General features: G+C 43.0%; 1 protein-coding gene across 1 annotated transcript; it reads right to left on the reverse strand.

Annotated features, from left to right (window-relative positions):
- Positions 1-18,513: 18,513 nt before the first annotated feature.
- LOC124702819 (RNA polymerase sigma factor sigB-like) lies at positions 18,514-27,466 on the reverse strand. The gene is made up of 6 exons (XM_047234995.1): positions 27,094-27,466; positions 21,816-22,373; positions 20,035-20,265; positions 19,797-19,937; positions 19,055-19,252; positions 18,514-18,975 (listed from the first exon to the last, which is right to left on the reverse strand). Exons 1-6 carry the CDS (start codon positions 27,331-27,333, stop codon positions 18,682-18,684), a joined length of 1,662 nt encoding a protein of 553 aa, XP_047090951.1. The 5' UTR covers positions 27,334-27,466; the 3' UTR covers positions 18,514-18,681.
- Positions 27,467-27,730: the final 264 nt, after the last annotated feature.

The raw sequence follows: 27,730 nt of genomic DNA on the forward strand, positions 1-27,730 counted from the left end.
CTGCTTCGTGGGGAGGCCGAGGGCAGAGGACTTGGCGTCGAGGATGAAGAAACCGACGTCCATCCCTGCGATGCGGCTGCGGCGACTGAGGGGGAGGAAGGGATGAGGAGGCGCCTAGGGTTTGTCGAATGGGAAGGGATACGGCTGCGGGTTGCCTTTCTAGAGCCGGGTCTGGGTTCGTGGTGCATGTTGGAGATATGCCCAAGAGGCAATAATAAAAGTGGTTATTATATATCTTTATGTTTATGATAAATGTTTATATACCATGCTATAATTGTATTAACCGAAACATTGATACATGTGTGATATGTAAACAACAAAGAGTCCCTAGTATGCCTCTTAACTAGCTTGTTGATTAATGGATGATTAGTTTCATAATCATGAACATTGGATGTTATTAATAACAAGGTTATATCATTATATGAATGATGTAATGGACACACCCAATTAAGCGTAGCATAAGATCTCTTCATTAAGTTATTTGCTATAAGCTTTCAATACATAGTTACCTAGTCCTTATGACCATGAGATCATGTAAATCACTTATACCGGAAAGGTACTTTGATTACACCAAACGCCACTGCGTAAATGGGTGGTTATAAAGGTGGGATTAAGTATCCGGAAAGTATGAGTTGAGGCATATGGATCAACGATGGGATTTGTCCATCCCGATGACGGATAGATATACTCTGGGCCCTCTCGGTGGAATGTCGTCTAATGTCTTGCAAGCATATGAATAAGTTCATAAGAGACCACATACCACGGTACGAGTAAAGAGTACTTGTCAGGAGACGAGTTTGAACAAGGTATAGTGTGATACCGAAGATCAAACCTCGGACAAGTAAAATATCGCGAGACAAAGGGAATTGGTATTGTATGTGAATGGTTCATTCGATCACTAAAGTCATCGTTTAATATGTGGGAGCCATTATGGATCTCCAGATCCCGCTATTGGTTATTGGTCGGAGTGAGTACTCAACCATGTCCGCATAGTTCACGAACCGTAGGGTGACACACTTAAAGTTGGATGTTGAAATGGTAGTACTTGAATATGGAATGGAGTTCGAATATTTGTTCGGAGTCCCGGATGAGATCCCGGACATCACGAGGAGTTCCGAATGGTCCGGAGAATAAGATTCATATATAGGATGTCATTTTATGTGAATTAAAATGTCGCGGAAGGTTCTATGGAAGGTTCTAGAAGGTTCTAGAAAAGTCCGGAAGAAACCACCAAGGAAGGTGGAGTCCACATGGGACTCCACCTCCATGGCCGGCCAACCCTAGTGGAGGAGGAGTCCCAAGTGGACTCCCCCTAGGGGCCGGCCACCCCCCATATGGGAGGTGGAACTCCCACCTTTGGTGGGAGTCCTAGCTTGGCTAGGTTTCCCCTCCCTTTGGAAGGTTTTTGGTTCGGGTCTTATTCGAAGACTTGGACACCAACTCTTGGGGATCCACCTATATAATGAGGGGCCAAGGGAGGGGGCCGGCCACCCTAAGACCACAAGCTGGCCGCCCCCCTTGAAGTGGTCGGCCACCCCCTCCCAAACCCTAGCCGCCCCCTCTCCTCCATATCTTCCGCGTAGCTTTAGCGAAGCTCCGCCGGAGTTCTCCACCACCACCGACACCACGCCGTCGTCGCTGTCGGATTCAAGAGGAGCTACTACTTCCGCTGCCCAGCTGGAACGGGAGGTGGACGTCGTCTTCATCAACAACCGAACGTGTGACCGAGTACGGAGGTGCTGCCCGTTCGTGGCGCCGGAACCGATCGTGATCAAGATCTTCTACGCGCTTTTGCAAGCGGCAAGTGAACGTCTACCGCAGCAACAAGAGCCTCATCTTGTAGGCTTTGGAATCTCTTCAAGGGTGAGACTCGATCCCCCTCGTTGCTACCGTCTTCTAGATTGCATCTTGGCTTGGATTGCGTGTTCGCGGTAGGAAATTTTTTGTTTTCTATGCAACGTTATCCTACGAGTGGTATCGAGCCGTGTCTATGCATAGATGGTTGCACGAGTAGAACACAATGGTTTTGTGGGCGTTGATGCTCTTGTTATCTTTAGTTGAGTACTTTGCATCTTTATGGCATAGTGGGATGAAGCGGCTCGGACTAACTTTACATGACCGCGTTCATGAGACTTGTTCCTCGTTCGACATGCAACTTGTATTGCATAAGAGGCTTTGCGGGTGTCTGTCTCTCCTACTATAGTAAAGATTCAATTTACTCTTCTATTGACAACATTAGTATCAACGTTGTGGTTCATGTTCGTAGGTAGATTAGATCTATATCGAAAACCCTAAACCACGTAAAATATGCAAACCAAATTAGAGAGCGTCTAACTTGTTTTTGCAGGGTTTGGTGATGTGATATGGCCATAATGTGATGATGAATATGTATGAGATGATCATTATTGTATTGTGGCAACCGGCAGAGCCTTATGGTTGTCTTTATATTTCATGTTGAGTAGTATTTCAAAGTAGTTGTAATAGTTGCTACATGGAGGACAATCATGGAGACGGCGCCATTGACCTTGACGCTACGCCGACGATGATGGAGATCATGCCCGAAGATGATGGAGATCATGTCCGTGCTTTGGAGATGAAGATCAAAGGCGCAAAGACAAAAGGGCCATATCATATCACATATGAGCTGCGTGTGATGTTAATCCTTTTATGCATCTTATTTTGCTTAGATCGCGACGGTAGCATTATAAGATGATCCCTCACTAAAATCTCAAGATAATAAAGTGTTCATCCTTAGTAGCACCGTTATCAAGTCTTGTCGTTTCGAAGCATCTCGTGATGATCGGGTGTGATAGATTCAATAAGTACATACAACGGGTGCAAGACAGTTTTGCACATGCGGATACTAAGGTGGCCTTGACGAGCCTAGCATGTACGGACATGGTCTCGGAACACATGATACCGAAAGGTAGAGCATGAATCATATGATTGATATGATGAACACTTTGAGTGTTCGCCATTGAAATCACACCTTTTCTCGTGATGATCGGGTTTAGGTGCGGTAGATTTGGTTCGTGTGATCACTAAGACAATGCGAGGGATATTGTTTTGAGTGGGAGTTCACCTAGATTTTTAATTATGTTGAATTAAAATTTGAACTCATTTTGTCATAAACTTAGTCTAAACTATTGCAAATATATGTTGTAGAGATGGCGTCCCCAATCAATTTTAACCAGTTCCTAGAGAAAGAAAAGCTTAAGAGCAACGGTAGCAACTTCACCGACTGGTTCCGTCATGTGAGGATCTTCCTCTCTCGGCGGAAATCTGCAATATGTGCTTGATGCACCGCTAGGTGACCCTCCCTGTAAACTGAAACCGATGAAGTAAAAGCTGTTTACGAGACTCGGAAAACTCGGTACTCTCAAGTTCAGTGTGCCATCCTGTGCAGTCTGGAATCCGATCTTCAAAAACGTTTTGAGCACCACGATCCTCATGAGTTGATGAATGAGCTGAAAGCTATTTTTGAGACTCATGCGGTCGTGGAATGCTATGAAGCATCGAAACATTTCTTCAGCTGTATGATGGAAGAAGGCAACTCCATTAGTGAGCACATGCTCGCCATGACCGGGCATGCGAAGAAACTCGATGACTTGGGAATAGTGATTCCTAACGGATCGGGGATTAATCGTGTCCTTCAATCACCGCCACCAAGTTACAAGAACTTTGTGATGAACTACAATATGCAGAACATGAACAAGGAGTTACCCGAACTCTTTGGCATGCTAAAAGCTACTGAGATTGAGATCAAGAAAGAGCACCAAGTGTTGATGGTCAACAAGACCACCGGTTTCAAGAAACAGGGCAAGTCTAAGGGAAAATTCAAGAAGGGTGGCAAGAAAGCTGCCACGCCTCCTATGAAACCTAAGAACGGCCCTAAGCCCGATGCTTGAGTGCTATTACCGCAAGGAGAAGGGACACTCGGAAGCGTAATTGCTCCAAGTATTTGGCGGATCCGAAGAGCGGCCTTGTCAAGAAGAAGAAAGAAGGTATATCCGATATACATGTTATAGATGTTCATTTCACTGGTTCTCGTTCTAGTACCCGGGTATTTGATACTGGTTCGGTTGCTCATATTTGTAACTCGAAACGAGGAACTAAAGAATAAACGACAACTGCTGAAAGATGAAGTGACAATGCGCGTTGGAAACGGATCCAAGGTCAATGTGATCGCAGTCGGCACACTTCCTCTACATCTACCTTCGGGATTAGTTTTAAGCCTAAATAATTGTTATTATGTACCTGCGTTGAGCATGAACATTATATCTGGATCTTGTTTAATGCAAGACGGTTATTCATTCAAGTCTGAGAATAATGGTTGTTCTATTTTTATGAATAATATCTTTTATGGTCGAGCACCTGAAAAGAATGGCTTATTTCTATTAGATCTCGATAGTAGTGATACGCATATACATAACATTGATGCTAAGCGAATTAAATTGAATGATAATTCTACTTATATGTGGCACTGTCGTCTTGGTCATATTGGAGTGAAACGCATGAAGAAACTCCATACCGATGGATTACTTGAATCACTTGACTTTGAGTCACTTGATAGATGCGAAGCATGTCTGATGGGAAAAATGACTAAGACTCCATTTTCTGGTATGATGGAGCGAGCTAATGAATTATTGGAAATCATACATACCGATGTGTGCGGACCAATGAGCGTAGCATCACGCGGTGGTTATCGTTATGTTCTAACCTTCACAGATGATCTGAGTAGATATGGGTATATCTATTTCATGAAACATAAATCCGAAACTTTCGAGAAGTTTAAGGAATTCCAAAGTGAAGTAGAAAATCAACGTAACAAGAAGATCAAATTTCTACGATCCGATCGTGGAGGTGAATATCTGAGTTATGAGTTTGGCATGCATTTAAAGAAATGCGGAATACTTTCACAATTGACACCGCCGGGAACACCACAACGAAACGGTGTGTCCGAACGTCGTAATCGAACTCTCTTAGATATGGTTCGTTCTATGATGTCTCTTACCGATTTGCCGTTATCATTTTGGAGTTATGCATTAGAGACAGACCGCATTCACTTTAAATAGAGCACCATCAAAATCCGTAGAAACGACACCGTATGAATTATGGTTTAATAAGAAACCTAAGCTGTCGTTCCTTAAAGTTTGGGGTTGCGAAGCCTATGTAAAAAGTTACAACCGGACAAGCTAGAACCCAAAGCGGAGAAATGCGTCTTCATAGGATACCCTAAGGAAACTATAGGGTACACTTTCTATCACGGATCCGAAGGCAAAATCTTTGTTGCTAAGAACGGAACCTTTCTTGAGAAAGAATTTCTCACTAAAGAAGTGACTCGGAAGAAAAGTAGAACTCGATGAGATTAATGAATCTATACTCGTTGATCGAGTAGCGCAAGTACCGGAAGTTGTACCTGTACCGTCTACACCGGCAACGAGAGGAAGCTAATGATAATGATCATGAAACTTCGAACGAGGAAACTACCGAACCTCGCGGATCGACAAGGGAACGTGCCACTCCTGATTGGTATGATCCTTGTCTAAATGTCATGATTGTGGATAACAATGATGAGGACCCCGCGACGTATGAAGAAGCGATGATGAGCCCAGATTGCAACAAATGGCAAGAAGCCATGAAATCCGAAATGGGATCCATGTATGATAACAAAGTATGGACTTTGGTAGACTTACCTGATAGCCGAAAGGCTGTCGAGAATAAATGGATCTTCAAGAGAAAAACAAATGCTGATGGTAATATTACTGTCTATAAAGCTCGACTTGTCGCAAAGGGTTTCCGACAAATTCAAGGAGTTGACTACGATGAGACTTTCTCACCCGTAGCGAAGCTAAAATCTGTGAGGATTTTGTTAGCAATAGCTGCATTTTTCGATTATGAGATTTGGCGGATGGATGTCAAAACGGCGTTCCTTAATGGAGACATTGAGGAAGAGTTGTATATGGTACAACCCAAAGGTTTTGTCGATCCTAAAAATGCTGACAAAGTATGCAAACTTCAGCGTTCAATCTATGGACTCGAAGCAAGCATCAAGAAGTTGGAACCGACGCTTTGATAAGGTGATCAAAGACTTCGGTTTTATACAGATGTCATGGAGAGGCCCGTATTTACAAGAAAGTGAGTGGGAGCTTCGTAGCATTCCCGATATTATATGTAGATGACATATTATTGATTGGGAATGATATAGAACTATTAAGCAGATGTAAAAGGTTATTTGAATAACAGTTTTTCAATGAAAGACCTTGGTGAAGCATCGTATATATTAGGCATCAAGATTTATAGAGATAGATCAAGACGCCTAATAGGGCTATCACAGAGTACATACCTGGACAAGATTCTAAAGAAGTTTAGAATGGACGAAAGTAAGAAAGGGTTTTTACCTATGTTACCAGTCAAGGTCTTGAGTAAGACTCAAGGACCGGCTACGGCAGAAGAAAGAGAAAGGATGAATCGGATCCCTATGCTTCGGCGAGTAGGCTCTATTATGTATGCCATGCTATGTACAAGACCGGATATAGCGCATGCTCGTTAGTTTGACTAGCGGATATCAAAGTGATCCAGGAATGGAACATCTGGACAGCGGTCAAGAATATCCTGAAGTACTTGAAAAGAACTAAGGATATGTTTCTTTGTTATGGAGGTGACCAAGAGCTCGTTGTAACAAGTTACACCGATGCAAGTTGGAACACTGATCCTGATGACTCTAAGTCACAGTCTGGGTACGTGTTTATATTGAATGGTGCTGCAGATAGTCTGGGCAAGCTCGAAGCGGTGCACGGTGGCGAAGTCTTCAACGGAATCGGAGTACATAGCGGCTTCGCAGGCTTCATCAGAAGCGGTATGGATGAAGAGGTTCATTGTAGAGCTCGGTGTGGTTCCTAGTGCATTGGACCCATTAGTCATATACTGTGACAACATGGGTGCCATCGCCAATGCACAAGAACCAAGGTCACACAAGAGGCTGAAGCATATCAAGCTGCGTTACCACTCGATTCGCGAGTACATCGAAGATGGAGAAGTAAAGATTTGCAAAGTACACACTGATCTGAATGTAGCAGATCCGTTGACTAAAGCTCTCCCTAGGGCAAAGCATGACCAACACCAGAATGCCATGGGTGTTAGGTTCCTTACAATATAATCTAGATTATTGACTCTAGTGCAAGTGGGAGACTGTTGGAGATATGCCCAAGAGGCAATAATAAAAGTGGTTATTATATATCTTTATGTTTATGATAAATGTTTATATACCATGCTATAATTGTATTAACCGAAACATTGATACATGTGTGATATGTAAACAACAAAGAGTCCCTAGTATGCCTCTTAACTAGCTTGTTGATTAATGGATGATTAGTTTCATAATCATGAACATTGGATGTTATTAATAACAAGGTTATATCATTATATGAATGATGTAATGGACACACCCAATTAAGCGTAGCATAAGATCTCGTCATTAAGTTATTTGCTATAAGCTTTCAATACATAGTTACCTAGTCCTTATGACCATGAGATCATGTAAATCACTTATACCGGAAAGGTACTTTGATTACACCAAACGCCACTGCGTAAATGGGTGGTTATAAAGGTGGGATTAAGTATCCGGAAAGTATGAGTTGAGGCATATGGATCAACGATGGGATTTGTCCATCCCGATGACGGATAGATATACTCCGGGCCCTCTCGGTGGAATGTCGTCTAATGTCTTGCAAGCATATGAATAAGTTCATAAGAGACCACATACCACGGTACGAGTAAAGAGTACTTGTCAGGAGACGAGTTTGAACAAGGTATAGTGTGATACCGAGATCAAACCTCGGACAAGTAAAATATCGCGAGACAAAGGGAATTGGTATTGTATGTGAATGGTTCATTCGATCACTAAAGTCATCGTTGAATATGTGGGAGCCATTATGGATCTCCAGATCCCGCTATTGGTTATTGGTCGGAGTGAGTACTCAACCATGTCCGCATAGTTCACGAACCGTAGGGTGACACACTTAAAGTTGGATGTTGAAATGGTAGTACTTGAATATGGAATGGAGTTCGAATATTTGTTCGGAGTCCCGGATGAGATCCCGGACATCACGAGGAGTTCCGGAATGGTCCGGAGAATAAGATTCATATATAGGATGTCATTTTATGTGAATTAAAATGTCGCGGAAGGTTCTATGGAAGGTTCTAGAAGGTTCTAGAAAAGTCCGGAAGAAACCACCAAGGAAGGTGGAGTCCACATGGGACTCCACCTCCATGGCCGGCCAACCCTAGTGGGGGAGGAGTCCCAAGTGGACTCCCCCTTAGGGGGCCGGCCACCCCCCATATGGGAGGTGGAACTCCCACCTTTGGTGGGAGTCCTAGCTTGGCTAGGTTTCCCCTCCCTTTGGAAGGTTTTTGGTTCGGGTCTTATTCGAAGACTTGGACACCAACTCTTGGGGATCCACCTATATAATGAGGGGCCAAGGGAGGGGGCCGGCCACCCTAAGACCACAAGCTGGCCGCCCCCTTGAAGTGGTCGGCCACCCCCTCCCAAACCCTAGCCGCCCCTCTCCTCCATATCTTCCGCGTAGCTTTAGCGAAGCTCCGCCGGAGTTCTCCACCACCACCGACACCACGCCGTCGTGCTGTCGGATTCAAGAGGAGCTACTACTTCCGCTGCCCGCTGGAACGGGAGGTGGACGTCGTCTTCATCAACAACCGAACGTGTGACCGAGTACGGAGGTGCTGCCCGTTCGTGGCGCCGGAACCGATCGTGATCAAGATCTTCTACACGCTTTTGCAAGCGGCAAGTGAACGTCTACCGCAGCAACAAGAGCCTCATCTTGTAGGCTTTGGAATCTCTTCAAGGGTGAGACTCGATACCCCCTCGTTGCTACCGTCTTCTAGATTGCATCTTGGCTTGGATTGCGTGTTCGCGGTAGGAAAATTTTTGTTTTCTATGCAACGTTATCCTACAGTGCACGCCCACCAAAAATTTCCTGGAGCTGAGGTACCCGCGCTCGCCCTTAAAAAATTTCGAAACAAAAACTGAAAAGGCTTGACCACCAAAATAATGTTGTTGGATGTGGAAGTTAAAGGTTTCGATGGTTCAGATCGTCCTCGATGAGGCAATCCGTGGGAGGTGTGTCCGAGCCATCTCATTGGTTGTCCAGAATCTAGTATACTAGGACGTTTTGGATTAAACAGGTAACGACGTTTTTCCAAGAACGTCATTATTTTTTACGGTCCCCCCCTCCAACGGCTCATGACGTTTTCCAGCAGCGTCACTATTAAAACGTCATTGTTGGAAGGTTTTCTTGTAGTGTTGAACTCCATCCCATTGTCACTCCTTATTGCGAGGATCGTGGTGTCGTACTTGCGTTGAACTTGATTGGCAAACTCCATCATGGTCCGTTGAGTCTCACTCTTGTACTTGAAGAAGAATACCCAACAATATCTCGAGTAGTCGTCGATGATGATGAGGCAATACTTCTTTCCTCCAAGACTTTCATGAGACGGCAAACCAAAGAGATCAACATGTAGAAGCTCCAAGTACCTTGTGGTAGAAATGGTTGTCTTGGCCTTGTGTGGAGCTCCATGCATCTTTCCTTGAACGCAATCCCTACAAACACGATCTTTGCAAAAGGAAACATCTTATTTTAGTCCGAGAATGTGGCCCCCCTTGTGGAGGCTTTGCAAAGTCCTCATGTTTTCATGTGCTAGTCGGTGATGCCATAACCAACCCTTGTCACTGACACGTCTCAAACGTATATATATATTTTGATGCTCCATTCTTGTTTTACACCAATTTATATATGTTTTTCTTACACTTCGTTGCACTTTTATATAATTTCCGGCACTAACCTATTAACAAGATGCCGCAGTGCCAATTCCCTGTTTTCTGTTGTTTTTGTATTGCAGAAAAGTTGTACAGGAAATATCCTCGGAATTGGACAAAACAAAAGCCGATGTCAATATTTTTCCTTAACGAAGACAGAGTCCAGAGGGGAGTCGAATGGGGGCAGCAGGGCGGCCACACCTGCCCTTGGCTCGGCCTAGCCCTAGGCCCCCCGCGCCTAGGGGTGGTGTGGGCCACCCTGGCCTCCACCGACATCGCCCCTCCGCTTATTTAATCCCGATCTCGGGAAAACCATGAATACCCGAGCCTCCATCCACGAAAAGTTCCGTCGCGGCCACCATCATAGAACCCATCTCGGGGGGTTCTCAAGCTCTTCCCGGCACCTTGCCGGAGGGGGAAATCATCGCCAGAGGCATCTATATCGCCATGCCCGCCTCCGAAGTGATGCGTGAGTAGTTCATCCCTGGGCTATGGGTCCATAGCAAGAGCTAGATGGTTGGACTCATTCCAAGTAAGTGGCTTGGATTTGGAGCCTATCAATCTTTGCCTTCAAATGATTGACTTCATCTTCATGTTCCGGGAAAGGATGAGTGATATCAAACACTTGGACCTCCTTCTCCTTGTTCACCCGGAAATGCTCTTTCAATGCATCTTCTTGGAGAGAGTTCATCTTCAAGAGCAAGCGCTTGTGCCTCTCCAATGTGGCGATATCATCTTCATGGTTGCAACAAACTCGTTCCTTGCTCAAGGGGAAGTACTCCTTCAAGACTTCCTCTTGCATGGCATTGATCTCCATGAGCTTGGCCTTGCTCCTCTTCAAGGTGGCAATCTCATCCTCATGATCACAACAAGTAACCTTCTCTTTGCTCATGTGGATGCACTCCATCAAGGACTCATTTTGCATCCCATTCAGCTCCAAGAGCTTGGCCTTGGTATTCTCTAGAGTTGCGATCTCTTCTTCATGATTGCAACATGGTACCTTCTCCTTTCTCAAGAGATAATACTCATTCAAGGATTCTTCTTGGAGAGAATTGACCTCCAAGAGCAATGCATTATGCCTTTTCAAGGAGGCAACTTGATCTACAAGCTCGTCACAACAAGAGTTAGGCACTTGAACTTTTTCTCCTTGTGAGCTTCCCCTTGACGGTGATCACTTTACTTAGAGAGAATTTCAAATTTACTCTCCAAGGATTTGTAGTCCTTGGTGAGGGTTTCCAATTCCTCAAGTAACTTAGTGTGGTCATCATTAAGAGAAAGCCTCTCCTTCTTGAGCTCACCCACCAAGGCAAGAGCATAATCTCGATCCTTGGTGAGTTGGGAGATAATAGCATTGTTAGAGACTTCAAGATTAATAACACTTTCTTCAAGAGACATGCGCAAGTTTTTCTCCTCCTCATGAGCTTGAGTAAGAGAGGCAATCTTATTTGCCGCCTCCCTCTCAAACCTCTCCTTCTCCTCTAGAAGATCTTGAGCTGCACCAATTTGAGCCATGAAAGCCTCAACATGTGTCTTGGTATCCCCTTGCATGTTAGTGAGAAAAGCATCCAAACCCACAACCTCATGCTTAATAGTAAGGCTAGTGGCATCATCAATAGTTAAGGCATTAGATGAAGATGTAGGTTTGGAAGGTGAAGCTACCTCCAATGATAACTTTGCCATAAGGCAACGGGATTGTTGGTGACGAGGTTCTCACTAGGAGAGTCGAATAGGGAGTTGGAGGGAGTGGAAATGGCGATGGCGGCCACTCCCTCGTCCTCCTTGTTCGAGCTCTTGTCATCATGTTCTCCACCTTCATTGGAGAATACTCCTCACGGATGATGAATGCTTTAGGATTCTTGGTGAAGGATACCTTGGTGTCACCGGCTTGGAGAAGAACTTGGAGAATCCCTTGGAGAAGGTTTTGGACTTGTCCTTGCGGAGGAGCCTCCCACCATTGTCTTCCCTTCTCTCATAGAGACAATCCGCGACGAAGTGGATTTTATCGCCGCAATTGTAGCAAGTCCTCCCCCTTTTCCCTTCCCTTGGGCTCTTGGAGAAACTTCTTGGAGAGTCACGAGGCGAGTATCTTGAGCTTCCTCTTGGCCTTGAGCTTCTAGTCTTGTTCCCATCCCAAAAGTTCTTGGCGGCGAGCGCCATGTACTCATGCTAGTTGGTCTTGAGATCATCCGGACCCCACTCAATGGGATCCTCATCACTTTCACTTGCTTCATGCTCCTTCATCTTCAATGCGAGGTTGGGCTTGCGGGTGTTCTGAGCACATGCAACAAGATCCTCCGCATTCTTGTTTGAGATGTCCAAAGCGATGACTTCGCTAAGGACCTCATCGGATGTCATAGCGCGGAAGGAGGCATTTTGGCAGATGTCCGTCAACTTGACTTCCTCATAAGGGAGGAGAGCGTTGTAGAACTTTCTTTTGATCCAATGGTCATCCACAAAAGTTGCTCCAAGATCTTGCATTTGCACGACAAGAGCGATGAGGCGACGGTACATCTCTTCGGGAGATTCTCCTTCAATCATGACGAAGTTGTCAGCCATGTTGTTCACTTCATCGAAACGAGAGCTTTTAATGCTCTCATTTCCAAGGAAGAGCTTGTCGAGTTTATCTCATGCTTCTTTGGCGGTCTTGAGGGAACGGATGTGAGCGTGGTCCTTGGGTGTGACGGCCATGTGGATCATGTGGATGGCGGTGGCGTTGAGTTGGTCATCCACCAATTCTCTTATTGTCAAGTTTCTTGGATCTCCTGGTGATTAACCTTCCTCAATGATACGCCATAGCTCGTTGGAAGCGCTGCGCACATGAGAATGCATTAAGAACGCATTAAGAACTACCAATTTTTAAACTATTGGATTCAAGTAGCGGTGGTGAACCATGAGACACTATATGAAGCATTGGAATCGCAACATTTACAGTGTAATAACTTTGTGGTGGCACCGCATGATTACTCCCTAAACGTTCTGCAACCGGTGGTTCATCCTTCCCTTTTGATGAAGTGCCGATTTCCCCAAGCTCCTCCTCTTGAGGGACTTTGGCATTTTGAGAGACAAAGTCAACAAGAGGAAATTGATTAGCTTTTGGTGGAGAAACATCGGTACTTGCCTTAGGATCTATGGTGGGGTTTGGTTTTGGAGCAACCAACTCCACCAACATAGCTTTCATTTGGCTTAAGATGGATGACTCCAATTTCTTGAGGTCATCCAACGTAGCCATTTCTTAGGCGGTAAAACCCGAGCAAGAAAACCTTGCTCTGATACCACTTGAATGGATCGGTAGCGAACAAGAGGGGGGGTGAATGGTCGCTACACAATTTTATATCTTTTTCAATTTTATATGCGATGCGGAAGTAAAGGTGGCAACTTTAGCAACTATGGTGAACCTAGTATGAACCTATGCGATGCAACAAGTAAAGGAACCGACAAGATAGTAAGAGAGATGGAGCGGGACAACCGGGGTAGCGGAGGGGAGACGCGATGTGTTTCCCGCAGTTCCTCCCACAAGAGGGAGTATGTCTGCGTTGAGGAGGTGTGGACCATGAAGGTCCAACGGCCACACAGGCCTCACCTTGTTCCTCGAGGAAATCCCACGAAGGAGCTTTCCCTTCTCCACTAAGTAGCCGGTCGAGGCGGCGGTTCCTTCACAAGGTTGGGGCGAGCTACACAACGCCGGAGGCTCCCAACACCCTATTGGGCTAGCACAACTCCAAGCTAACCTCCATAGGAGCTCATCTCCAACAGATCCCACAATAGGAACCCTAACATCAAGATCCACTAAGGACTAGGTGGTATTGGTGAAATCGATCTTGGTAGAACTATAGATCGGGGTATCCTCCACCAATCCTCAAACTTTGGGCAAGATTGGTTGGATGGGGAGGGAGATCCTCAAGGTTTTGAGCTCAGTAACAATGGTGGAGAGAGAGAGAGAGAAGACTTGAAACGAGCTGGGGAAGAAGGGCCCCTTTTATAGCCCCCCCCCCAAAATCCAACCGTTAAGTCCAGTTCCCGCACGACTGGTACTACCGCTGTCGGTTCGAGAGAGGCCTGCAGTGCTGCCACGTGGGACTCAAGCAGTACTACGCTGCCGGTACCGAGGTACCGGCAGCGTCTCTGCGAGTCCCGGACTCCAGACCGGTACCATGGCGGTACCAGGGTGGTAGTGTCGTACCTTGCAATGACTGGTACCAAAGTGGTACCTGGTCGGAAGTACCTCTTGGGAGCGTTACTACCGGTCAAGGTACCGGCACGCATCCTGCAAGCCCTTCCCTCGTGCGAAGGCAGCTGCGGTACTGGTGACACGTACCAATAGCGATAGCGGTACTACCGCTCTTGGTACCGGTACTACCGGTCAAGCTGGAACTGATTTCTCCTATTTTCCTCTCCAACCATGTCACCTCGCGACACACAGACAAAACCAAAAAACCTATAAGCTACTCTTGATTCTTCCGATCCTGAGGTGTTCAGCGAGGACATCGTGCACCTGCAAATCTATTCAAAGCAAACTATGCACACGGTGAAATTCATTTTAGTGTTGTTATCAAACACACAAAACACTAAGGATAGATTTTGCTCTTTCAAGCATCATAGTCTCATATATATTAGGAAAGATTCCTAGTAACGAAGGTACCTGATAATTTAGTTTAAATGCATAGGCTCTTGCGAGATGTCCTTGTATTTGAAGTACAAGAGGATATGTGGCTGTAGGAGTTTCGGTTGTATCTATCATAGTGATGTCCTCATCATCCTCCCCTTCTTGAATTGAAGTCGTCCTAGCTTGACGTAGTCTCATCTTTTTCACCAAAATATGCCTTCAAATCGGAGGAAATGACGTCCTCATCATCCTCCCTTTCTTGAAAGAAAAGCCATCCTCGGCGATGTTTATTCTGTAAACATGCTAACAAAAGGGACAAGGTACATGCATGGTATATGTATATGTCATCCGTTTTAACAACTCTCTCATGTTGCCCATTTAATTTTGTACATATACCAGTATTGTAGTAGCTCAAAATTTTACTAGTCATATTCAAAACATGTATCACAATTCAGTTTGAATATATAAGTGAAGCATATCGTATTAACTTTCAATTTAGAATGTTTATCATTAAACCATCCTAATAATGGTACACCATGATTTGAAGTCTCCAAATCACACATAGGCTCTTGCGAGATGTCCTTGTATTTGAAGTACAAGAGGATATGTGGCTGTAGGAGTATCGGTTGTATCTATCATAGTGATATCCTCATCATCTTCCCCTTCTTGAATTGAAGTTGTTCTCGACATAGTCTCATCTTTTTCACCAAAATATGCCTTCAAATTGGAGGTAATGATGTCCTCATCATCCTCCCTTTCTTGAAAGAAAAGCCATCCTCGGCGATGTTTATTCTGTAAACATGCTAACAAAAGAGACAAGGTATATGCATGGTATATGTATCTGTCATCCGTTTTAACAGCTCTCTCATGTTGCCCATTTAATTTTGTACATATACCAGTATTGTAGTAGCTCAAAATTTTAGTAGTCACATTCAAACATGTATCAAAACTCAGTTTGCATATATAAGTGAAGCATATCGTATTAACTTTCAATTTAGAATGTTTATCATTAAACCATCCCAATAATGGTACACCATGATTTGAAGTCTCCAAATCACATGCTACACCCACCTTAGATAAGCGATCATGCAACAAGCTATTTGGCATAAAGTCTATAGCACTACCGGAAGTCATATCAAAATGATTGAGCATACTCATAGATTTTTCTTCCATTAAATAAGAAAGTTCATCACACATGATGCAAATCGTATGCACCATAGAAGCATTGTCTACGCCATAATCTCCAATCAAATTAAAAGTAAAATCTAGGATGTATATACTTTTTAAACATGCAAGTTCAGCAATGTTACATGTAGCATCTGACAAAGATATAGGAGAATCCAATATAATAGACCACAAAGAATTAACTTGAGAAATTTTAGCTGAAACTTCATCATTATGAACCAATTTTATATTATCCAACACAGATTCAAAACGCATGTCACATGGTGCATTCTCAGTGTCACTTATCTCAAGGGTCTCACTCGTATCAAAGCACGAATTAGAATCAACAATAGGTGCACTTAAACAATCATCTATCTCAGTTGTTTGATCACATAACAAATTTAAATTAATACCCCAATCCTCTAATATAGATGGTGTGACCAAATTTTTTTCTATCTCAAAACAAGGCATAGTAACACTGACATGGCAGTGATCAATTTTATTTGAAGTAACAAAATCAGTACCTTTGCTATTAACGTGTAAAATTCTTTCACATGAACGAGGTACCGTTGGAGGTAGCTTGAAACATCAATCATAGTTGGCGGAGACGCAGAAAAATCCATCGCTTTCTTACACTCGTTGGTCCCATGTAGATGTTTCTTTATTTTCTGTTCAACTTTGCAAGCAAGACGAAACATGCAATTGATAGAATAATATTTCTCAAGCATGAGTAAATCCTAAATATCATGGTTTAGTCCGTCCCAAAATCTGTCCATAAAAGATTCTTCACTTTCTTCTAAACCACAATGAAACAAGGTAATTTTTTACGCATTATAATACTCTTCCACAGTGTCACTACCTTGTTCTAAATTTTCCAGTTTATGAAGCATTTTTCAAGTATAACTTGAAGGGACGAATTTATATCTCATTGTAAGTTTTAAATCCGGCCAAGTAGTAGGTATATAATTAGGATACAATTCACAAAAGTCATCCAACCAAGTAGAAGCATACACATAGAAAGTACTAACAGCAGCCCGTACTTGATTGTGTTCACAAAAATGACGTGCAAGGATAACATCTATTTCTAGTTCCCAGTCAAGATACATATCGGAGCAAGGAAACCTTCAAATATTGGCATATAAACCGAAGGTTCGTGGAAGATTTTATTTTGTACCTTTGGTCCTCGATGTTGTAGTGGTGGTGGGGAACTCGTCACATCATATGGAACATCTCCAAGAATAGACATAGTCCAAGAACTCGTAATGCCGAAATCTGTCATAATTAGTAGAAAACAAGAAACAAATAACAAGTATGTGTTCCTATCAACTACTAGGATGTGGTGGTAAGCCTCTCACAGGATTGCAAAATGTGAAATTCTTACAAGTTCCTTACCATTCAGGAGGTGGCGATCGGCAACCAACAGTATCAAGTAACTCCGAAGATTGAACAAAGCGATTGTCAGACAAATGTACAACACACGGTGTAGACATATGTGGAGCTGTAGGTAGGTTTAATATATGTGAAACTACAACCACGATAATCAATGTAAAGCTAAAAATTGTTCAAAATTGTTAAGTGTTGGTTCTAGGCTAGACTATACTAGAGACGCGAGTCTAAGACACATAAAAAACACTTAATGGAACGCCCGCCAATAGTTAGTCCAACAGATGTAGCTCATTGATACTGGTAGCTTGAAAAGATAATAATATGGCATGTGACGAATAGATGAACAAATCGTGGAGGAAACAACTTGGCACAATGCCCGAAAGTGCAAAGTATGAATCTGAGGTGAAAGATAAGCTGATGTAGCTCTGTAACTTTTAATCTTCAGCCCAAGACTGCCTAGGACAAATAAAGGAGACAAACTTTCCAATCTAACTGGCGGGATCTGATACCATTTGATAGGGCTCCGATCTTTCGATAAGAGGATGATATGTCGATTTTTTGGTGGAGCTCGTGCTTGACGATCCGACAATACGTGCAAAGCTCGTGCGCCAATGCAATCTCTAGGAAAATCTTCAGGTACTGATTTTGCGGATCCAGCCTGATCAAAAGGTCTTAATTTCTACCTGAAATCGAGAACAAGTAAGAACTAATAATGTAATCAAAAAATTTGCGGATATAGATGAAAGGTTTATTGAAAAGGTGTGATTCCGAATAGTCGGTCTTGTTCTGGACGTTGGTCTCAAAAGAAGTACATGAAAAGTTGCAGCAATGGCTAACTTTTAGTCTAATCAAAATCCAAGTTCTAATGACTGCTACAGAGGGATATATATCGAGAAAGTGAAGGGATTTTCGTCCAACCAGATTGGGTTGGCCGAAAATACACGGCCTTCATCCACTCATATGGCCTTTTAAAATTCCCTAAACTACCTAATCCGAAAATACATAGGTCTGGCCCATAAAATAAGGTGACGCAGCACAAAAATATCTCTTTGACGAATTTTATGATGGGGTAACTTGTAGAATTCGTCCAAGCATCGTTGCTTCATTATGGTGGCTTCAATATTCCGAAATCCTCGCTGGCAACATCATCCTGAATCCTTGTAGGCATGCTGCCATCTCCATGCACGTTCCTAATCCAATGCTTGACGTTCATGCTAGATTCATTCCTAAATAATCTAAATACATTTGATTTAGACAGCATCATATTCTTATATATATTAGGAATGATTTCTAGTAACGAAGGTACCTGATAATTTAGTTGAAACACACAGGCTCTTGCGAGATGTCCTTGTATTTGAAATACAAAAGATGTCCTTGGATTTGAAATACAAGAGAAGATGTTCTTGTATTTGAAGTACAAGAGGATATGTAGCTGTAGGAGTATCGTCAGAATGTGCCACACACAATGCACCGGCATGAAGTACTATGTCATCCAATGGGTGTTGATGTCGAGAGTAGAGACGAGTGGGTCTGGGCAAAAATTATTTATTCCTTCGTTTGAACTACATTATGGAACTCTGGGAAAACAAATACTCTGATAACGTATTTTACAACTGGACCTACATAAATGGTACAAGGATCCTCGAAAACAAAACTAAATTCGAGAGAGAAATGCTTTGTGCAGAGAAAAAGTTCACCAATTGCCTACAGGGACCAGATAATCCTTCAAAGACTTCACCTTTTTCTTGCCCCTCAGTTTCCTAAAGGCACCAGACTCGATCTGACGAATCCTCTCCCTGCTGACACCCATGATATTACCGATCTCCTGCAAAGTTCTTATCCTAAGATCATCGATTCCAAATCTCAGCTTGACGACTTGCCTCTCACGTGGGCTCAAGGTATCGAGTGCCTGATGCACATCCTTCTTCATTGATATTCTATTCAGCATTTCTTCAGCTGTCTCAGCGCTGGGATCAGCTGTGACCTCCTGAAAATGGAAGCAAGTTCTCGTTTGAGTTCTAGGACAGGAACGACATGCGAGATGCAAAATGTGAACGAGACAGCACCTGGTAAGTCATGTCTGTGCTACCAATTTTGCTATCAAGAGATACACTATACTTTGGGAGGTTTACTGCCGCCTCAACTCGTTTGACAGGCATACCAATGTCCACTGCTATTTCCTCGTTAGAGGGTCGTCTTTTAAGTTTACGACGAAGTCGTTTTGTGCACTCCTTCACACGATAACTTGCCTCAACCATGTGAGCCTACTAATCAGAAAAAACCAATGTAAGAAATATTGGAGCTAAGAGGACCAGTTGCTAAAAGATAAGTATCAAATATAAATTGCTATATGTTCGTACTGTAAAGAAAGTTGAAGCAAATGAACTGAGATGGTAGCAGAATCAAACATGAATCAAGTTAACCTGAATCGTCAATGAACATAGAATATTAAACAAAACAAAAACCACATGAGTAATATTGTGGCAGTCAACAGAAGTAATATTGTAGCAATGTGCAATGTGTTTCCTTATATGAAAGAAAAAAAGACAACACTAATTGTTAAAATACCATATGTATCAAAAAACTGGCATGATGCATATACTAATATTTCTCATTTTAAACATCAACTAGAATTGACACCAAATTGAATAGGTTCACCCTCACCAGTAGTCTAACTTAATTCTGCTCACACCATGCATATGATAGTACTATTAGGCACAAAGTCACATCCAGTATCAGCATAGCAGCTGGGTTTAGAAAATAGTGCATGAAAACATGTAACCAGCAAAAGGAGGAAGGGGAACATACTGGTAAGCGAAATATCTGGGTTTGCTCGGAGACGGATTTTCTCATTGCTTGTTTGATCCACCAGTGAGAATACGTGGAGAACCTAAAACCCTTTGATGCATCAAACTTTTCAGCACCTCTTATAAGGCCCTGCATTCCTTCCTGTAATGAAGACCTAAAAATAAAATACCAATGCTAAATACAGCATAGCAGTAACCACTCTTATTAACCACAACAGTTACAAATTACATCCATATACCTGGATAAGATCATAGAGCTCCAGTCCTGGACCTTCAAACTCTCTGGCGATAGAGATTACCAGTCGCACATTAGATGTTACCATTCTGTTCTTGCAACGAATACCATGATCCAGGCGTTTCCTCAAAGTGCTCTCATCAGTTCCAGCTGCAGCTGCCCACTGTGGGAAGGTTGGCTGAGCACCATTGTATTCTGCAAGCTCAGCTTGGATTGCCTCCAGCTTCAAGAGATCCTGCACAAATTCAAGGAATTTCTTGCATATTAAGCTCGAAAACTGAGTCTGGATAAAAAAGAACAACATATTACATCCAGTTCAGAATATGATATTTTAGAAATTTGGTTTTAGTTTCGAAATAGATTTAATTCAGATTTTTAGTCCAAATTTTCCACCAATGCTCAAATTAATTTTGTATTGTTGGTGAATGGTGATGTTAACATGTGGCAGTTGGTCTACATCCGCATAAAGAAAAAGTATTCAGACAGGATAAAACTGCAACGTGTTAGGGATCTGTATGTTGCACTTCCACCAAAACGTACTGCAATACTATTGGGAAATTATAAAGTTTGTGCAATTACTGATTTATTACAGACCCCTCCAAAAATAATCTTCTGCAAGGCCCATTCTATTAGCATATTTGTGCAAAAATACATACTGAGGTTTTCCTTTCATGCAAGGCTTCGATATGCTGATAAAAGCATAAGAACAATAGTCTTATCTTAGCAATGCCATGTTGGATGCCTGCTGAGTTGGAGGAGAGAAACGAAAAAAGAGGGTTGTCTTCTCTTAGCTAAGAGATGGTCTCTTAGCAAGAAAAATAAGATGTTTTTCTCAATTGTAGGAGATGCCTTCTCTAAGTCACACGTTTTCTATTTTATTTTTAATCATGCCATAATTTAAGGAGCATGCAAACAATAATTGCTGGTTGTAACTCTAAGTTGTATGACATGCTCTTTTGTCTTCTCTATTCAACATGCCATGCATAAGCTAAGACTGTCTTATCAACCACTGTACATGCCCCTCGATACTTCACTTGAATATATCCCCCCTCCCCCCGACACACACACAATTTAAAGAATAAAAAAGCCTTGTAGATGAGACAGATAAGACACATGTGTAGATCCCTCCAACTATTTGCATGTGTGGCACACATGTGTGAGTGCAAGAGTGAAGTCTTCCATACCCTTCCCTATAATTTAAAAGTCAAAGTGTTATTTGAAATGTGAACTGTCTTTTAGTCAATGCTCAAAATTTCTTCATTTCATAATCCAAATCAGTATTATGCATTAATTTTCATCAAATGACATTTGAGATACAGTACCCAAGAGCCAATTGTGGCCACGAGAAATTACCATGCAAGGGCACAGACAATTCACTCATTTTATTTATTTCACCCACCCCTGGCCCATGACAATCGCATGATGTAAAACAACTAAAAGTTTAAAACTTTAGTTAAAATACAACACTTTAACAAATTTTAACTGATCCATCGGCATGGTACATGTATCTGGAAACAACAGTGCAGCCTATGTCCGGGTATACATATTGTTTGCAGAAGGCCCAGTAGAACCTAAAATATTACCAGAGTAAACCTCAACGTCTTGGCAACATGAACTGAAAGGAAAACTCAAAGAGTGTATGGGTTTTCTGACATCAGCTCTGGAAGTGTCTATAGGTAGAAACTTAAGCATGGCAAAATACATCAAATGCCAAATTTAACATTGAGATGAGAAGATCCAATAGTACATACAGATTATTTGTAAGATGGCGGTCTCGTCTCTCACCTGAATACCATTTGAGAGCTCAACCTCTTCCTTTGCTGTAAGAAGTTTCCGGCCAGTCATCTTCCACAGGGAACCTAAAGGATTCATGCTAGTCGAGGGACCTTTGGATCGCTTCTTCTTCGAAGATGTTGCTAATTTTTGTGAGCTAAGGACTGTTGCACCTGCCTTTATTGCTGCCCTTGTTCTCCGAGCTCTTCTCTCGGATTGACGTGCAGACTTTACAGCTATGTGCTGAATGTCCTCAGTATCATCATCTAGCTCAGCTTCATCACTGATAATGCCATATGGTTCTAAGTCCTTCAATAGAAAACCATCACTATATTCGTTTAGACTGCTCGATAATGTTTCAGTGCGAAGGATTTCTTTTGCCAAGTAGTTTTCCACTTCCCTTTTTTGTCTAAACATGGGCGGGGAACTATTTTTCTGTACCATATGAACAACTTCTTGGGCAGCTTCAGCAGCTGCTCTTGCAAGAGCAACTGCCTCTGCAGCTGCAGCGGTTACAACAGCCTCTTCGTTCAGAAGTATTTCTGATGCCAGAGCTGTGTCGAAATTTCTCTGTTGACAAATGTTACAAAATATAATGAAAAATCATAATTTCACATTAATGCTAAGACCTGCTAATGCTACAAGTCCTATAATTATCAACTGATTGCATCTTCTGAAAGCCAATTAATGCTACTAGCAGTAGAACTAGCTATGAACTTGTAAATATGTAATGTGAAATTACATCTACATGGAATTCTCAGATTCTATCTTCATGAAATTTGAAAAACTTCAGAAGTTGCAGCTCTTTTGCTAAAAACAGATCTCTCACTGTTCACCTCCAATCTGAGAATCCAGAGTTTCATTTTTGGGCAATAAATGTGTATGGGCCAACCGTGGACTCAGAGCGCGATGAGTTCTTTGATGAGACCAAACAGGTTCAGCAAGTTGTGGATGGTTCGTGGATTATCGCTGAGGACTAACACTGTTCGCTCCAGCGAAGATAGAAGCACTGGCAGAGCTACTCTGACAGAAACAAGAATGGTTTAATGAGGTGCTCACAGATTTAGGGCTCTTTTGTTTCATAGGATAGGAAAAACATAGGAATAGGAAAAGCATAGGATTGGGATTTCATGCCTAGTTGAATCCTATGGAAAGATGAGTTCTCTTTGATTGTGCCAAAAGAATTTTCCATGAGGTATGACCTAATGTTTTTTTCCTATAGGATTTGCACTACAAGATTCCTATAGAATTAGTTCCTATGGGATATGTTCCTATGAATCAAACAACTAGTGTAGGAGAAAATCCCATAGGATCTAAATCCTACACAATTCCTATACCAACCCTATGAATCAAACAAGCCCTTACAGGTTCAGGAACTGCCACTGCTTGACCGAAAATTTACTGGTCTAATCTTCAAGATCCACCCATACTTACAAGGATTGATAAGAGTGTTTGGCAACTCAGAGTGGGATGCTTTCATGCCAAACACAATGCTGCACTCTGTTCCTAGGGTCAACTCTGATCACTGTCCTTTGAAGATTGAAGCCTCCATGGTTGTTCCCAAGTCAAAAGTTTTTCTGTATGAAAACAGCTGGAAGCCCAGGAAAGGTTTTATGGACCTGGTCAATTCTTGGGAACACTGGATTGCAGTTGCAGCAAGGCAACATGGTAAAGTCAATTGCTGTGCGCTGGGAGATGAAGACATAAGGTTCTACCATGCCACGGCCTCTGTTAGGTTAAGATCGAACCAGATTAAGGTAATTCAAGTTAACGGCCTGCCCCACTACTCTCAGGATGGTAAGCAGTGTATTTTATGAGAAGGTATCATGGGGACAGTGGCCGTGACAGCCCCGGTGATCGACTTGCAGCAGCTCTACCCAAACCTTTTTGAAATTAGAGAGGATGACTGATCCGTTCAGTGAAAAGAAATCTTGAATGCCTTAAAGGATATTCTCACGGATAAAAGCCCAAGACCTGATGGTTTTGGGTCAGGATTCTACCAGGATTTTAGCACTTAATTAAAAAAGATATGATCATGTTCTTTGAGCAGTTCTACAGGGGAGAGCTTCGGCTGGAAAGTATTAACAGGTCATATATGATTTTACTCTGAAAAAAGGAGAATGACAGTTCGCCAAATAATTTCAGACCCATTTCTCTTTTAAATTGCATGGCGAAATGGATTCCCAAAGTTCTAGCGGCCCGCCTTCAAAGGATGATCAAACTGATTAATGAAGATCAATCTGGCTTTGTCAAAACTAGGTGTATAGCTGGCAACTTTATGTATGTTATGGATTTGGTTCAAACCTGTAAAAAGAGGAAAAAGAAGGCTATGATTCTAAAACTTGATTCAAGTCAAGCATTCGACACCAGGTTGTGGGAAGCTCTGTTTGAGATCATGCGAGCTAGAGGTTTTGGTGATAGGTGGATAATGTGGATGACTGAACTTCTCACTTCGGCCAAAACAGCTATTCTTCTAAACAGCCTGCTGGGCAGATGGATTGAGGTGAAAAGGGGGTTGAGTCAGGGGGATACGCTCTCTCTCTCTCCCCTTCTGTTTATTGTGGTTGCAGAAGTGCTTCAACAAATTATAAAACAAACTGCAGCAGCTGACTCGCTTAGGCACCCGGTTCTGGATGATCAACCGTGTCTTGTCTTGCAATATGCCGCCGACACGCAGATTGTGATTCAAGGGGATGTTGAACAAGCAAAAGAATTAAAACAGATCTTCGATGACTTCGCAAGTACCACAGGGCTGAAGATAAAATTTTCGAAATCTACTTTTGTGCCAATCAACTTGACTGAGCAAGAGGGGGCAGAAATTGCATCAGAGCTTAGCTGTGAAGTTGCTTCATTTCCTCAAACATACTTGGGCCTGCCTCTGTCAGATCCAAAGCTCCCTAGAGAGGTCTTTTTGCGATATATTTCGGTAGGTGGAAAAACATATTTGTTTCTCACTTGATTTCATCACTCGCTGAGGGAGATTGACACTGCCAAATCTGTGCTGTCAGTACTGCCGGCTTACTTCATGTCTTGTATAAAACACCCACAATGTGTAATTGATGAGATTGAGATGCTTTCGAGATCCTTCTTTTGGGAAGGAAAAAGTTATTCGAATGGTAGTGACTGTCTTGTGGCAGGGGAATTTGTGTGCAGGAGTGTTGAGGAAGGTGGCTTGGGCATCAAAAATAAGCAAATCCAAAGCACATGTCTGCTCACAAAATTCGTTCAAAGAATTCTTATGGAACCTAGCTCCCCCTGGGCCAGATGGGTTCTGAATTTGCATATGCAAGGTAAAGATTTTGATGATCAAACATTATCACAAACAAGAGCTTGTGGGCGCAAATAAGTGGGTCCATAGACACATACAGAAGTGCAACTTGTGTGCAGCTTGGTAGTGAGGAGAGTACATCCTTGTGGAAGGATAAATAGACGAGGTTCCCATTCAGTTTCCTGCGGTGTTCTTACATGCTGTCCGGAAAAATATCTCAGTACTTGATTGTTGAAGGGGTGGAGAGTGGATTATCCCCTCAATCACATTACCTCTGAGAGAGCTGAAAGAAAGAAAGAGGCACTTAATTCTGTCTTCTTAAATAATTCAAACGAGGATAAGAGAGAATGGAGAATGGACAAATCTGATACTTTTTCAGTTAGTAACCTGTATAACCTCATGAGGGCAGCGCCAGAGAAAGGGAACATGTTTACCTGGCTCATTATCAAGGGTAGAATTAAAGTCATATCGGTTTTGTTCAAACAAACCATTGTGGATGATGAATTAGCCCTTTTGGGTGTAAAGAGAGAAACCGTGGAGCACTTTGCTTTGGAATGCGGGCGCACAATCGAAATCCTTGCATTAGTTGAGATCAATCTGAACAGAGCAGTCGTTCTTGGCGACATCTATGCCCGGCAAAAAATCAAAAGCGTGGGATTTGGCTGTAACTGCTACGTTCTGGACGATTTGGCTCTCGATGAATCGTAAAAGTCTTTGATGATGTTGAGGCTCCAGTCCATACGGTGGAAACGCAATGCATGGAAACATGCAAATTATGGGCACACAGGGAAAAGAATGAAGAGAAGGAGGCTGTGTCGCGCTGGATAACTGAATGGCAGTGATGATCGCCCTTCCCTATGCATCTATATTTAGTTTCTCCCCTGTTATGCGGCATCGATACGGATACAGCCGATACTGTGGTTACAGGTATCGGGCCGATATGGATATGAAAATACGGCATTTTGAAAAATCGCCAATACGGGGATACATTTTAACACCCTGATGATTTCAACAAATGGGCTTGCACTCATGATCACAGAAATTGCATTTCCATTTGATTTCTCGAAAATAGCAACATGATTCCATAGTGGAGCCTTAAAGTTTACAGGTTGATGTGCCATTACATACTAATCTACAAAAAAGATATATATATAGAGAGAGAGGGGAAGATGGAGCTGCAATTAGATGACAATCAATCGGAGGAAGATAAAGAGAAGAAAAGAGTGCACCAGAGAGGAGGAACTGAGGAAGGACTGTATCTTGCTAGGCTGCAGCTGGCTGCCTTGCGAGCTGCTGCTCGGGTCATCACCGTCGGCTCGCTGCTCTATCTGTATCGGAGGGTATCATGGAGGAATCTGTATCAGATACGGTATCCGACACAGACACGAGTTTCAGGCCAGGTATCCGACACGGACACGGAGGCCGCCATGTAATTCTCTGCATGTAAAACTCACGGACCTATCTTAGCTCCTTTTAAATAAAAGTTTAGGTAGGGGGCTTCCCCCTTACGGTGTTTCAGAAAAATAACTACATCTACATGTAGTGATATCATATGCTACATTCATATAAAATGCCACCACAAGTATGATGCAGGAGGGGGGAAGAGCCCCTCGGTCTTTTAATTAAGAGAGTGGTGTGTACACAACATCAAATGCAAGTCTAACCCCGTTGGCTAGATGTGCTGACGTCACCACAAGTATCATTATTCGATGTCCATCAAATTTTGTTGTGGTATTCCAGCGTAACTGGTCAACTGATTCAGCTCACATTCTCACCCACAAACAACATAACCTAGGAGACCTTCATATTTAGAGCAAAATTCTTTTTGTTGTGGTATTCCAGCGTAACTGGTCAACTGATTCAGCTCACATTCTCACCCACAAACAACATAAACTAGGAGACCTTCATATTTAGAGAAAAATTAGGGTAATCACGCCCACTCCTTCGTTATATCGAACCTTCTCGTTTCAGTTAAGTTCAATGTAAAACGCAATGTAAGAACAACCAAGCAGACAATGTCACCTGGAGAACCGGCGCGGTGTCCGGAGACGAGTAAACAAGGCGGAGTGGCCCACAAGTGACGCTGTCAGCGTGGAAGACTGTTGCAGCGGCAGAGGTCACAGCGCACTGGACGCCGAAGGGGCTGCGGCCGGAGCTCCTGCCGGAGTTGGAAGACGTGGACGATGCGGAAGGGTGGTGGTGCAAGTGAGTGACTGAGGAAGGAGACGGGGCCCACTTGAAGTGCGGCGCCAGTGACGCCATTGACGAGCCCAGGCCGATCTGGAGGCTCACCTCGGGCCGTTGGTCTCCATTGGCAGCTGAGGGAGGAAGAGGGGGACGGAGGCGATACCAGGCGACGGTGCGGTTCTGGGATTTGTTTGGTCTCTTTGGATAAGGGAAAGTGAAACAGGTCGGCTGAGCAAGCACTAAGGGCCTGATTGGATTCCCGCAATGTTTTTTTTTTTTTTTTTTTTTTTGCTTTTCTGTCCATTTCATGCAATAATGCAACTTAGCCCAACAGCTACCATACGAGTCATATAGGGTGCCTTTGGTAGGCGCCTCTCGGCTTGCATCACCCTAGCAATTTTTAGCTCGTTTGGTTTCCTGGGCTGAGTGGCGTTGTTGCACGAACCGGTTCTCAAAGCACCTTCAGGCCAGG

Source organism: Lolium rigidum, chromosome 3, assembly GCF_022539505.1.
Source record: "Lolium rigidum isolate FL_2022 chromosome 3, APGP_CSIRO_Lrig_0.1, whole genome shotgun sequence".
In the NCBI taxonomy this organism is placed as follows: domain Eukaryota; kingdom Viridiplantae; phylum Streptophyta; class Magnoliopsida; order Poales; family Poaceae; genus Lolium; species Lolium rigidum.